This window comes from Ruditapes philippinarum, unplaced genomic scaffold (genome assembly GCF_026571515.1).
Source record: "Ruditapes philippinarum isolate M1 unplaced genomic scaffold, ASM2657151v2 ctg128_1_1_1_1, whole genome shotgun sequence".
NCBI lineage: Eukaryota > Metazoa > Mollusca > Bivalvia > Venerida > Veneridae > Ruditapes > Ruditapes philippinarum.
The window spans coordinates 191,799-207,764 of record NW_026861563.1 but is presented as its reverse complement, the minus strand read 5'-3'; the positions used below and the strand labels follow the sequence as shown (position 1 = coordinate 207,764).

Below are 15,966 nucleotides of genomic sequence, written 5' to 3'. Positions count from 1 at the left end.
CAATAATTTTACTCAAACCAAATGTTCACTGCACCTTTTTTTGCTAGTCAAATTCGTTTCTACCTATCTCAGTTTGTTTACAACTTTACATAAACCAGCAGTTAGTTTTGTTTTCTAGTTTTTCTCAAGACACACCTTCGTCTACAATATATAGATTATTTCAGGAAACCTCAATCTTTGTATTACGTACATGTACTTTAATGCATACATATCCTGGAAAAAAAACTTAACTGAAAGGTAGTGGGTTAGGCAGAGATAAAAAAAAAATCTATAAAAAGCTCGATATATATCTTCCTTGGCAAAGCAACATGTTCTTAAATCTAGCTGAATTGTTATTGATAGGCGATAGCCAGCCGAACAGTGAAGCTTGAACCACAGACAGAATTTACACCAAACTTTACAAGGTTCAGTTCAAATAACACCTTAATTTGACAAGAAATAATGCCCTACAGTCCATCTCCCAACAAAATCTGTCACTTTCTGCTGACTTTGTAAATCTGTACATTACACTTGGTTTCCAACTGAAGACATTTGGTATTTTCAGTGTCCTTAAATTTAACCTTGACAATTTTAATGTTGTCAACATACTTTGCAAGCATGGATAAACTGTAAATATACTTGGTAAAGTTACAGTCAATTTACATCATAACTAGAATGTAAAATATTCCAAAACTTAAGCTGCATGGACTCAACAGACTATAAATAATGAGTTAAAATTTCATATATTTTACATCATCAGTTAAAATAACTTTATGAGGAAAAGTCGATCATGAGAACACTTACAAGAACATAAAAGTCATTTTGCATTTATCCTTAATATACTCAAAACCATTGAAGTATGATACATAACTTGGACTTGCTGACGTAACTTCTTTCCATGGTTTATTTTTTTAAGTACAATTTTGAGGTCATGAAATTATGGCAATATCCCAGCCTCAGATGTGATAGAAGACATCAAGACGGTGTTATATTATAAATATTTCAGGTACACGAAAGCGAAAGCCTCGAACAAAACCACTCAATATTCATGAATAAAGTTAACTAGGTAGCTATCTACATGAACAAATTCACCAACCACAGCAGCCAATAGTAGACAAGACGTTCAGCTCTGTCTTTATTCACACAACTGTAAAAGTTGGTTTAATTTGGTTACATGTATACAAAATTTGATATCTATTCCTTTAACTATGAAGTAATCTTCATGTGTTATCAAACAAGTTTATCTGTTTATCTGAAAGTCATATGACTATTTAATTGTTCTTCATTTGAAGTAATTAGAAACTGTATCTTCAATCATTATAGGAGGAAAGAGAAGGGTGGTGACTTTTGAATGTCAACCTCAAGAGTACAACTAGACAGCCAGTAGGCATATCATATGATGATGATGATAGTTACACTCTAAAATGCGTCATAATGATGTGATATGCAAAGGTAAACAATTAAGCACAGAAAAAGTAATAACTGCACACCCTTTCCAGATCATTACTGCACACATATTTGTTATGTCAAGCAAGATTTATATTTAATTACATTGTATACAAAGGTAAAAGCAGTCCTTACTCAACAATTTCTTTTGAGTAAAATCCAACATTGTAACCTTTGATAAATTATGTCCAGTGCATTGTTAGCAATACATGTATTTGTGTTGTATCTCCATGCTAAAAAATCTTTAGTCAGGGTTTCTAAATTTTCTTACATCATTACTAACCCATCTGCACTTTTCCATCTGATTCAGTCAGCAATGCTGGAAAAATAGTCTCAGACATAAGGTCTTCAAAACCATCAGTCAGAAGAACATGTGCCTGTATCACGACTCACTAATTCGATGTCTGTAAACATAATACTCAGTATATGTTAGCTTACCATAGAGACTAAAGTATAATATGGTCAAATACCAGACATGGTTAAACAATATATAGACAAATGTAAAGCAAATTTTGAATTCAGGGGCATCATTTGCATGAACATGACTGTCAAAGACACATTGATTCGTAATGTGAATTTAAAGCATTAGTTCGCAGATATGTTTCCTTATTTCAGTTTAAGTTCACCAAAAACATTCCTCAAAGCTGCGCTAATTTTTCTTGTAAAATTAAACAACAACAAAAAAATGTTGTTCCAGATCTAATCAAATTTGTAAAAAAATTGTTTTCACAAGAGACAGTTGAACCATTTTTCCCCGAGCAGAGCCGATGTTCAATTCCAGCATGTTGTCAGTCATAGACAATAAGACAAGAACACGCATTATTGGGAACCGCAAATCTACTGAGAGATGAAGATTCTTGGAAAATAATCTGCAAGTCATGCACAGAAAGCAAAATTTCCAAGTTTATTTCGTTATGACAGCAAGTGATATCTCTATTACTTGTAACCTTTAGGAATATCCAAATTTGCAAAGTCATACCATAATTTAGGTTCCTTCTTTGAAAATCTTTTCATTTCACCAATTTATAAAACATCATAGAAAATATACTTCTGATGCTGTGCATAGGGATAAAAAAAAAAAAAACAGGCATATTTATTATCTTAAAACATGATAATGTAAAAAAGATCCAAACTATGTAAAAACTTCTAAAGAGACCGAGATGCCATACAGCTAACATATCTGACTTCCTTGAAAACCTGAATCTAACCTGATGTTTCATATTACTAGTTCAGTCTACCTACAGAGTTTGGGTAATAGACTTTCCTGTCATGATTTTGGTTTTATTGTCCAGGATCAGAGATTTTTCACCTTGTATAATAGAGGCCTATAAAAGGCTTCATCCCAATGAAAATTTTCTTTAAAATCATGCAGATTTCCAAAAAATCTGAACTAACACCAGCTTTTTTTTCTACCCAAATCAGCAATTTTAGCAATAGTTCTTCTCCCAACAAAGTGAGAAAACACTTATGATTGTTATATAGTAAAGGGATTTTATATAAAGAACCCAAAGTTTTACAGCTTCCAGGCTGACTTTGCTATACACTGGTAGTAATAATTGAGCAAGCACTTGTCACTATCAGCACTGTCAGTTGTGCCAAACCACTTTAAAAGACATCTGCCTTAAAGTTTTTTAAGTTTTATAAACTGTAACATGAAATTCGTAGCTTTTCCATAATCATTTATCTGAGCCAATAAAGTAGAAGAGTAAAATCTGAATAAATACTTCAGACATGGTATATATTCAATAATTTAATGTTCTATAATAATTAATGGCTATTTTAAAATGTCTGTTTTATAAATACATGTAAATTAGATGATGAAAACAGACAGATCGTTAAGTAAATAGTGAAGAGTTTACAGCCACTTCCTTGGTCTAATTTCCCAAAATTTAACCCTTATGGTAAACCATTAATTTTCCTTATTTATATCCTCCTAACAATAAGAGGGTCACTTCAACCACCCTTTAAATGTTAAAATCCCCTTACCATGGGAATAATCCCATCCAAAAAGTCCTATATCCATATCTTGCCAAGTCATCACAATTTTACTTTCTCGATTTATCATCTATGTCACAAGTTAAAAACCGTCTGCACTAACTAAATGATAATGCAGTCTACAATGAGGACATTGAGATATATCTTCCTATACCATTCAACAATGTGTAATGGACTTTTGTACATGAATAACTTGTTTCATATATATATTACACACACACATACCACATAGGGAGAGCTTATCTGATTATAAATTATAAATTAATTTTCAGTTTAAGTATTTATAACCTACCAGGTTAAACCTGGTCTCATTAATGCTTTTCCATGAGCACTTAATACAATCATGTACATAAATTGATGTTTCCAAATGTAACCAAGTGCTTTTAAACAGAGAAGATAAGTTTAAAGAAAAAAAAGCCACCTTATGCTAATAATAGACTGAAAGCCTGTGATCTTATGTAATTCAATAAAATGATGTATGTTTTGGTGATTACATAGACCAGTTTAAACTTGGATCAATTTTCATGTGCCAAGCTTATGTAACACTACATAGCTGACATATATATACAAAATACCCCGTAAAAATAAATTCACTTTCTATAGTACATATTAAGATAACCTGCCAAACAGTAAGCTGATACTACTACTACTATCAAAATCAAGGGCTGTAACTCTGTAGACTTTAATATAATCACTTAACAGTATTGGACATATGACTGCAAACTTCTTCATGAAACATTGAAGGGCATATAAATTTTGACATGTTACAAATATGCTGCACCCCAAGGAGAAACTAACAGACCATTTTTCAAAGACTAAACATTCTCTCTAACATGCTATTTAGACAAATACATGATGCAGAAAAAAATAACATTTGTTTAAGTCTATACATATACATACATATAACTTAAAGTAAGATACCTATATCACTAATTAATTTCTAATTTCAATAAGATATATCCTGTCAAACGAGCTTAAATAGGTTCAGATAAAAGGACCCAATTAAATGTTCAATTATAAACCCTTTGCTCAAACAGACAACAACAAAGAACATAATTTAAGACTTCGTATTCCCAATTATTATTTGTCAATTACAACCAGTCCCTTCTCCTTACAAGTCCTTTAATAAAGAGGTATATCATGTTAAAAGAGACAGACGCACAACTTGTATATCAAACAGAAGCCCCGTTAATTACACCAATATTAAGAACAACAGGAGTTTATCAGCCAATCATAATGGTATTATCTTATCTCCTGTAATTAGAAACATCATGACTATGTTGTCTTGTCTCACACTAAGTTTCATGATTGTGCCAATGGTGCCAATATGAATCAACACTTTTACCAAGCAAGAACTGCAAGATTATTATATGTACCTGAACATAATATCAGCAAAGATCACACAAACATTCCAGTCCAGTACCATTGTATTTAAGACTTAAACAAGGCTAATTTTAACAGGGGTTTTTCTTGTTTATCTACAAGAATATAAGCTAAGTCTCACTTGCACAGAAAGAAAAGCACTTGCAGAATATCAATTGCTTAAAAATGAAACACATGGCCCTATCATAAAGAAAATGCTGTACTTCTGTAATATTGTAAATTGAACAGAGCTGGACTTTTTATTGTCTGGGAATAAAAATAAAATTTTCAGATGGCAAAATTAAAACTTTTAACAGCTTATTTAAGATAGCAAATATCCTAGGAACAAAGATAAAAACTTTGCCCCACATGAAGATCAGATTCTGTTTTAATCGATTTAAATTTTGTATTTTATAGTCATAGAAACAGACCTACACAAAATTTTATCTCAATTATATACTTCATAATAAACATCAATTACAAATGTTTGTCTCCCACATTTCATTTAATTTGGACAAGTTTGGACAAGCATCTACATTTATATTCAATATTGCCCATCAGAAATGCAATATTTTACTATCAACCATAGTTAAAAGAATGCATGCAGAATTGAGAATTCATATATGGCATGGTTACTCTTCCAGCAGACCTTTGATTTTCTCCTTAACTCTGTACCAACAATACTGAATTCCCTTATCACTTGAAAAGACAGGTTGATATGTATATCTATATTCTAACCAAACTGTGTCCATAGTCTAACCAGACTGTATCCATAGATAGTCTAACCAGATTGTGTCCATGGTCTAACCAGAATGTATCCATAGTCTAACCAGACTGTAAATAATCAAAGTCTAACCCTAGTTCCAGACTGTATCCATAGTCTAACCAGAATGTAATCATAGTCCAACCAGACTGTACTCATAGTCTAACCAGAATGTAACTATAGTCTAACCAGACTGTATCCATAGTCTTACCAGGCTGTCATCATATTCCAACCATAGTCTAACCAGACTTTTCATTGTTGGCAGCTTAATATCAGTATTTTTAGGTATGGATAAATTCAATTTGAAGCCAAATTTAGAGTTTTTTATTGTGTTCTGTATAGGTCACTTTGAAGGGAAAAAAATTAAGCTTAAAAGACTATTCGCTCAGTCTGACTGTGTGGGCGAAGCATTACGTAAGCAGCTACAATCAGTGGACAGTAATATTGTTCAGGCTTAGCTAGTTGAGGTGTGGGAACTGTTTGTATATGGACAGTCACCATGTCACGCTGGCAACTGATCAACATCATGTCACTGAAATGTAACTGTTAACAGAGAAACATGACAATTCAACAACCCGAAAGAACGACGTCTTATCGATTTGATCAAGTTCAAATAATCACTGAATATGCAAAGGGATTGCACTTTTAAATTCACATACACAGAGTAATGGAGGGCAAATAGGCATAATTCTACATGATAATCAAATTATCAAATCTTGTCCAAAATATGAAAACTTCCAGAAGCATAACTCAGGTACAGAAAAACCAAAATCATTTTCCATAGTTACGCCAGTATTATCTTATCAAAGCCTTTGTCATCACAAATCTCTACAAAAGGTTTTGCATGATGAAAAAAAGACGATGAAAAAAATCCTCCTTTTATCTTCAATATCCACTACATCTAAAGCTTGATTAATCGTGGACCAACATTACAACTATCATGCCAAAGTCACTGTTACCATGGCAACTACATCATGTTTTAACTCGTAATTTTTTTTTCCTATATAAAAGTTGAACCATTCCCTGCAGAACATATCTCCAAAGTTAAGAAATGAGCCGTGTCACGACAAAACCAACATAGTGGGTTTGCGACTAGCATGGATCCAGACCAGCCTGCGCATCCGCGCAGTATGATCAGGATCCATGCTGTTTGCTATCAGTTTCTCTATTTGTTATAGGGTTTGTAAGCGAACAGCATGGATCCTGATCAGACTGCACGGATGCGCAGGCTGGTCTGGATCCATGCTGGTCACAAACCCATTATGTTGGTTTTCTCGTGACGCGGCTCAAATACAGAAATATCTTACCTAATTCAGTCATTGTGGTAGATTGTTGGGTGCTCATTTCTTCCCCTTCTGGGTATTCATGGCAGTTGGCTAAAACATACAGCATATATACATGTTTATTATACACATCAAAATAATATCATGAAGTAAAGCTTGTATCACTTGCTGCCATGCCATTTCTTTTTGTCAAACACATCTATTAAGTATGCTTAAAATTGATATATCTTAATTTGCCCTTTTTTCTTTAAAATTAAGTATTGCTTTGATAACTGTAAACTTTGTCTAATGCATTGTACACTTGTATGATGTACGCCTAAAATGCTTAAAACAAATGAAATTTTTTTTTAAGAGTACTATCCTTTTCATTCCCTTCAACGATTTTAAAGAAAAACATGTAAAACATTTATTCTTCAACATGTTAAAACAGTGCATGGCAACAAATGATTGCACTCTTGAGGAATCTAACAGCTCTGGCTCACTCTTAGCAAGAACTTTTAAATTCCATTCTTATTAAGAATCTAAATCCTTGTGCCTACAAGCAACAAAAGGCAAGTTTTACAAGTACACTCAAAATAAATAAATAAATATTCCTAGAAATAACCTAGTTTTTCCTTCCTCCCTTATTTGTATCATCAGACTTTTTTTATTAATCATTTTGAGCATTATTCCAAGCTAGGCAGTTAATGTTCACTATCAATACAAATCATTGCAGCTTTTTTTTATAGAGAAGGTAACTTTTGCCACAAATATCCTTTCGATATTGTAAACTATTATGATAAATATTATTATTGCTTGTAAGCACATTTATGACTAACACTTGTCACTTGTGTGTGTTAGATTTAAACAAGTCTAAAAACAGTATTACATACTTCATATTGCACAATCTTAAGTGCGTTTCAAACAAGTACGAACTTTGTGCTTAAACATGTCTCTTTCAGATGCATTTCAGGTCTGCCATTTAGTTATTAATGTTTTATTTCCTATTTTCAAGAAAAAAAAAATATTGAATACTTTTGGTAAAATTATTTAAGAAATTATGTTTGTTTTCATGTTTGGCAAATCAAACAAAGTTGTCTGTGATTCTTCAGATACTTATCTTTTCACAACTTGCATCTCATTTATTATAAATCTTATTTCTTATTTTAAAACATAAATGTTCCTTGTATTTCCGCAGCACTGACAAAATGAAACTGGAAAATTTTGAGAAAAAAAAATTACCAAAATTGATCTAATTAACACAATTAAGCCAGTTATTATTACCAAATAATTGTGTTTCACTAAGAAAATTTTTTTTGGAAGAGCCCTCTCAATATTAGAAAAGCTTTCCATTTTTACATTTTAAATGTTAGAGATAAAACACAGTTCTTGTTCATTAATGTTTTAAAGTTTTTGGTGTCAATTTTAGCCTTGTATTTCAATGATTATCTCAGACATGCTTTATGCAATGATGTTAACAAAATTAAATAACACCACAACATTAAGTACAATGGTAAACATATAAACATCGGCACAATTTGAGCCACGTCACGACAAAACCAATATAGTGGGTTTGCGACCAGCATGGATCCAGACCAGACCAGCCTGATCAGGATCCACGCTGTTTGCCATCAGTTTCTCTACTTGTATTAGGGTTTGTAAGCGAACAGCATGGATCCTGATCAGACTGCGCGGATGCGCAGGCTGGTCAGGATCCATGCTGGTTGCAAACGCATTACATTGGTTTTGTCATGACGTGGCTCATTTATACCAATAGTTCTGTTCTTTGACCAAATCTTCAGTAGTTTTATTCTGTAAGCCATTTTAATCCTGGTATTACCTACTCAATAACTTTTGGCCGTACATTCAACCATTTTCAACATTTCAGCCATTTATGTCCATGAGAAATATTCTCTTAACCTACCTACAATATAAACCTGATCTCAAGGCTATAGGTAAGTAAACCTGTCACACTAGTGGTTCAGTCTGTTACTTATTATTATCAATTATATTTATAATAACAGTGTTTAACTAAATAGAAATTTTATTAAAATCTTTACAAAATGTACAAGGACCGACGTTTTCTTCTATAATAAAAATTACCAACAGCTTACATGACTCAATGGTCACAACTCATATGATTGCAATAGTTCACTAATTTATGTTCACAATCAACACGTATAATCTTGATAACCCTAAAGTATGCTAGCAGCTACTGATTCTACCCATTCCCGCACCAGTCTGACAAAATAAAATTAAAATTAAAAATGCAGCAGTACAACATAATATCTGTAACTATACATACTGCGTAATTAGAGTAAAATTAAGACAATTTTGCCATAAGTACATGTGCAAACTGCTTGAGGTGTCTAATATCTCATAAACTTTGATAATGACTACATGAACTGTGAAGCTTACCTATTCAACATGGGTATAAAATGTCATCTTACATTTGCCCAGTGAACCTTATATGTGTGTATTTTCAACACTTGAGAACTTTTATCAAATACAGCCTTATAAGACTTGAGGGCTTTGTTGCAAGCTTGCACACTTTTTCTTATTTTCTCTACAGGCTTAGGTTCAGGATACATGTAAGTGATAGGTGACATGAAAGAGTACAGTTGCAACTCTTTGGTCACTGAAAACCACTCGCAAAGTTCCTTCTTGCATTCTATCTTTTAAGTGAAATTGGATTGAATGGACTTTTTCACTACATATTTTACCAATTTTACATTTCAGTGCTTTCCTTAATACGTGTTTATACTTATACATATTGTACATAGCACGTTTTTTTAAAATTAAACATTTAAATTTTTAAATAGCGAAGGCAAAACCGTATTTATTACAATAAAAGAAAAGCACACTATGGTATTGAAAAAGTACATGTAACCGGCATGTTAATTTGTTAACATCAGTACAACCGTTTAGCTATATCGAACAAATGATTAATTATTGACCACAATGTTCAATTTTCAATATCATTCAAAGTAGTCTATGAATAAACTTGCTGAATAATCAGTTTATTATTGAAATACAAGGCTAAGTCTTGAATATTGAACATACATACCATCTAGAATAGCCTGGGATTTTAAATTATAAAAATCAATCTTAATTGATTAGAGATCCATGTATGTAAGTGTCTTGTTTAAATTACCTAAGTTCCTTTTATATTCCATGAATATGACCTTTGTTATAAAGCATTAAACTGTATTAGTGACAATACATGTAAATAATTAGAAAAAAATACAGCGCAGTGAGTACTTTTGAATATACACTTGATACATTTACCTTTGCTTCAAAATAGTGATTCCAAATTGATTTATCGAAATTTCATTGCAGTTAATTTCAATTCAATCCAAAACCTGGAGGAAAAAAAAAATTCTTTTTCATCAGTTTTTAGTCAAAAATAAATGTCAATATTTTTGTCAGGTGTATACTCTTAAAAAGCACAAAGCAGATTAATATTCAACTTTTAGTATTAAAATTCAACACTCCTCCCAACCCCCACAAAAAGTCTTTTCTAGATAATTTTCTGTCTTTTTGTATTAAAAATTTACCCAGGCGCAGGTAGAGCCTAATAGGGGAATAATGGGGTTATGTTTTGAGCATGTCTTGATGGTCAGGTATATAAAGGGGGATGCATGAGTTTTATCGCTAACATGTGATACAATGAAAAATATGAGCATGACTATGAGAGGTATAATATATACAATGTATGAATCATAAAAAAAATACAAACAAAAGTCATGCTGTAAAAGATAAGCTGATGTTTAAGAGGTTAGAGTCTTAGCTAGACTCGCTACCTTCCACTCCATGTAAAAATGTCAGGCAGAAATTTCTAGCTTCAATTTGACGAAATTGTGAGAAAGAAAAAAAATACAAACACACATATACATAGAGAGTTGTATCAATTCCATTCTACTCATCCACATCCTCTATGTTCCTTAGAGCTACATCTACATGTATACTAAACTATATTTACAGCAATTATTTTTGCTAACAGCAGGTCATCATAACTTAAATAATGTTAAAGAAAATCATTACTTTTCTATTTTGTAATAGGAGTTTATTGCATTTCCATTTTAATCTCCTATCGAAACTTCAAGGTTTTTTTTTTAATTGGGAATTTGGAAAAAAAAATATCATTCAGCCATTTAGTAAATTAAATTATTAATCCTATGGCAGTGTACATGTACTTTCAATCTATACTATCACTTAAACATTTAATTTATTTCTTAAATGACAACCATTTCTATTATTTTATTTACTGACACACCCTAAAACCCACACTTTCTACATGTTTTATACCAGCCCAACAACCCCTATATTTATCCAAAGTAATGTCATTATATTCAAATACCAGTAACTGGCAGTTAAGCATAAATGTATCAATTATTAAAAAATCCTTCAAACATAAACTTTAAATATCTCCTTTGAGATAAAAATAATCCATATCTCCAGAATATATTTAGCAAATACTCAATATAATGTATTGCAATAGTACATGTGAAGAAATAAACTTTAAAGCTTTAAATGTCAAAATATGAGCCTAATAAATCATTTATAATGTGATAACTGATACATACTGATATACAACCAGTAAATTATTATCATAAACTCATCTACTTATAAGTTAATATAAAGTTTAAATTTCAGTCCAAAGATCTAAATGTAATACCAACTGATGCCATAATAGACACAAAGTGAATTTTTTATATCAGTAAGCTTCCAAAAAAAACAATTATTTAACATCAAGAAGGTAGACAAAGTTTATGCTTAACTTCAATTTTAAAGCAGCAAACAAAACTAGCAACATAACTTATTCCATATTCTTCCCATAATTAACAGCAGGTTTTAACTACAGGAACAGACCTGTTCTATCCTTAAGAGAAACTAGTTTTCCATAAGGGATTGCAATTCCAATAATTACGAAGGGCTTAGAACATAGGTAAAATATTTCCTACCTATATACTACATGTACATAAGTATGTAAACCAGCTGTCTGGATTATCAGGTAATCATTGATTTTACCTGTGTGCGTGTGCCTGGCATACTCTTTTAACAGCTGTGTATGTTAGAATGGTACAGACACAACTCTCTCTGTTCTAACAGTGTGTGAATCTATATATACATATAAATGTATCAGCTGATTGAGACCAAGTGCATCTAACAGTACATGTTGATCAAAATGAATGATAATTATGCTAATAACAGTAGCAGATCCAGGTGATACCAAGTAAGACTAATTGATAAGGCTTATCAGACAATACAAGATTTGCAAAGGTGTTTCAAAACTGTTTTATATAGAAAATTATCTTTTGGTTTTGTATTGAAATCACTTGTAATCAGTTTTTAATGTTAACATTCTACTTATAAAATGTACCCAGATCTGCCCATGTTATAATCAAGGAATGTATACTGCCAATGTATAAAATACTATCTTTTTCAAACATCAAATTTCAAAAAATTTATATCTAATTCTTTCATTTTTACTATGGTAAGAAAATTTATAAATCATAACACAAAACTGTAATAGCAATAGAATTCCAAGCTAAACTTTTCATTTTTCTCCAAACAGGTGTAGCAGTTATCCATGCAACATATACACCTATGTTTCTTTAACATTTAAACAATTTCTGTTTTTCCATATCCATGGCAATATACATCAATTCCTGCAAAAAATAAAAGCATTCAGGATAAAAATGTTAAATTCAACATGATACGGAATGTGCGTTCCCATAGCAGTCATAGAGTAACTGAAAATCAACAGCATGCACAGAAGTGTTGATATAACATTGTATGAAAAAAAATCAAATAATTCATTTCAATGTAGATAATACAATGAAAAGAATAAGTCATGGAATGAGAAAATTGTGAGAGGCAATCCTATTTCAGAATGCTGTGTCCTATGTCCACGACATCTCGGAGCGATATGCAATGTGGGGGATCAATGAAATGGGAATGAGTAATGAGACCAGACTTGCCGTTATTACAATCAATGTTTTATTTCGTTTTCTTACAATTTGTTTTTTTATAAAGTTATGTTTATGTTAATGATGTGATGCAAAATGACAAATGGACACTCCACAAAATATCATGAAACAACAAACCACCATACCCCACCACACACTACTACATTATGTATTCAGAAAGGTCAAAAAGAACATACTGAAGGACAAACACAAATTCACCAATATCCAATAAATTATCTCAATACCTATTAGAAATAACCTTAATTTTCTATTTAAACTTTTAAAGCAATGATTTCAATTATTTTATACAAACACAGGTTGCTAGGATCAGAGTCACAAAAACAAATCTTCAAGTTTAAAATCAAACATGCAAAATCAATATAATGTTTATAATATTGATTTTATTGCAATCTTATTCATTACCTGAATAAATCATTTCCTTTTGCAAATGAAGAATACAATATTCCTATGAACAACTTTTTATCCAGTCAGCATTTTCAACTAACCGACAAACTATACAGTACATGTATATATGAATACACCATGAATCACATGACTACTTCTACCATAGCCATATGTTACACTTCAATAAAACAACTTAGCAACCAAACTAAAACTGCTTGAACAATTCAAAGAAATAAATGAGGATCAATCAACTGAAGTAAATCCAATGTTATCTTAAACACCACTCTAACAATGCAACGATTATGTTCAATGTCATGAGATGTGGGTGTAAACTGGATGAGGTTTTGACCTGCGCCAAAATTAAATTTCAGGAATGTTAAATTTCTACCCAAAATGAACTAGAACTTGATACAATTATTTAATAGTCAAAGAAAACCAGAAATACCTCTCCATATGCTAAAACTGTTGTAATCTTGAGACTCAATCATATTTCCCTCGACATTAGTAAAACGTGAATGTAGGTCGAGCAGAGTCATCCTTTTCACCAGCTGTCAAAATTACAACTGAGGTTGGGTTATCAGACCCAAATGATCCCCTAGTGTAAATCAGCTGATTCCAGCTAGGAGTTACTCCGAACTGAAGATGTATGTTTAACAGCGCAGAATGTACGACTGCTCTCGATAGGTGGTAACTCAGTTATGTTGGCACATGTTCACGACTGCGTGCCTCCACATGATTATCGATGTCGAGGGAAACACGTCACCACACAAACTGAGATTAAAGTCTAATTTAGGTTTAAATACACGCGAAAAAAATCCATCACAAACTAAAACAATGATTAAAGTAGCAATTCCTTGCCATTTTGCATCACATAACATAAAATTTATTACATTCCAAAAAATTTTGCAACCGAACCGAGATAGAAACCGGCAGCAGGTCTGGTCGCCATATTGAAAAACAGGAAACGTCATTGGCATATTTCCCCCATCGCAAACAAACCAATTTCTCATGATATGGCCTAACCTGCGCCTTGGTTAGATCGTTTAGTGACCCCATTTTCTGATTCTGTATCCAAAGGTCTTTTTCTAGACTCAGAAGTGTCCATATCAGTTCCATTCATACCGTCGTAGTTCATTGCCATGTCTTACTGCGCCCAGATCTCGTGGGGTAACGCAACGTCGCGCGTTGAACGAGAGCTAAATTTGACAGGTCGATTTTCTGGGAGAATTCTACTTTCTTTTGCACGGAAATTGTAAATAAAGAAATATCTTACAAAAAAGTCATGAATGAAACTTCTACTTAATTTTATTACTCTGTCCAATGCAATAATTTGTTGCTGATAACAACGTGTGGTCTATTTATATTTTTCTTTAGATTCAACCTATGCCACGCCCCCTTCCCTGATCCACTATTCATTTTGGCTGTGTTCCACAACATAATATATATAACCTTAAAATGATATTGAAATAAAGGAAACGCAATTTTATCTACGCAATATTCAGTAAGCATGTTTTTGTATAAAATAAAATAGTTGTTATCAATATTTGATTTTATTTGATATTTTTCTTAATTTCTACACTAAACCTCATTGATTAATTTACAAATCATGGGATTCTGACGATTTTTTATGACCGAGTCAATGTTTCTACTTCTAACGGAAATTCTTACTTTACTGGATGTCGGCTGGTCGTTTTGTTTTATTAAGTTAGCGCAACAATGAAGCTACACGTATACCACCGCAAAATCACTAATGTCGTAATGAACACATGTGTATTGATGTATTGATCCGGTGGAATATTCCGCAAAATATCATTTTTTATATATTCAACATAATCTAAAAACTTAACTTATGGTATTGTGTGTTTCTTTCAATCAGTCACTCATTTTGAGTCAACGTGACTGCATCGTTAAACTTCTGTCAGTTAACATGTACTATACTATACCGCATGTAGAATATCAATAAGCTCTAAAGAATTGTCTCCCTTTGTTTTGGACATTGCGGTTGCATATTTGATTATGTCACTAAATATTTTTGCCAAGATTTCACGACATCTAATGTATTTTCAAGTTAGCTTAAGTATTGCATTTATAATGCATTAATTATTAAAAATACTGCTAATCGCTTTCTTACTAACTGAAAAATGTTAATTAACGTAAATAAAATATGTTTATAAATTAGAATAAGTTTCAATAACTGGACAAATGAAAATTAAGCACCCTCGCATTTTCAATGACACAAAGTCACAAATATCAATAATGACTGTTCAGTATTACATATAAAACTATGAAAAGTGTTAATTAAAGCTGTTATATCAGTGTTTTATGTGACAAAGCAGCAAATAATAAATAATCCGATATCTGTTTTAGTGGACAGTCTACAAAAAAATCAATTCTTACATAAACATTATTAACACTCACTATCTGCAGATTCCCACTATATACTGTATGCAGTCAAATTATATACTGTATGCAGTCAAATGATGCTTTATTATGTATAAGTTTTGAACAAAGAAAGCTTTAATAGCGAATAAATCGGTACTATTAGAGATATTACTGATACAAACTTTTGATACATTTGGAATAGAAAAAAAATGCGCGAATAAAAATTGCGTGTTACCTAGAATCATCTATCATATAATTATTATAATAAGGTCTAACACGATTGTCCTATGTTTTGTCCTGCAAAAGTTGTAAATATAGAGTCACACAATTTTATTATCAAAACAAACACAATAGGTTCAGCGCCGTAGCCACACTGAGGCAAACTGAATTTGAGAGGTTA

The 15,966-nt window shown here is 31.9% G+C and overlaps 1 protein-coding gene across 10 annotated transcripts in view; it reads right to left on the bottom strand.

Annotated features, from left to right (window-relative positions):
* Positions 1-14,384, bottom strand: part of LOC132716137 (RNA-binding protein Pasilla-like) — a 42,877-nt gene extending 28,493 nt beyond the window's left edge. For 2 of the 10 annotated variants that reach the window (XM_060699319.1, XM_060699320.1), the window contains exons 1-2: positions 14,208-14,367; positions 6,853-6,921 (exon numbers count right to left, since the gene is read on the bottom strand). In XM_060699319.1, coding sequence (XP_060555302.1) covers positions 6,853-6,921; positions 14,208-14,325 — 187 coding nt within the window. In that variant the 5' untranslated portion in view covers positions 14,326-14,367. Of the gene's footprint in view, positions 1-6,852; positions 6,922-10,095; positions 10,170-13,202; positions 13,231-13,629; positions 14,175-14,207 lie in introns of those variants that run through there. The other 8 variants (XM_060699321.1, XM_060699329.1, XM_060699326.1 and 5 more) reach the window with 7 other exon arrangements.
* Positions 14,385-15,966: the final 1,582 nt, after the last annotated feature.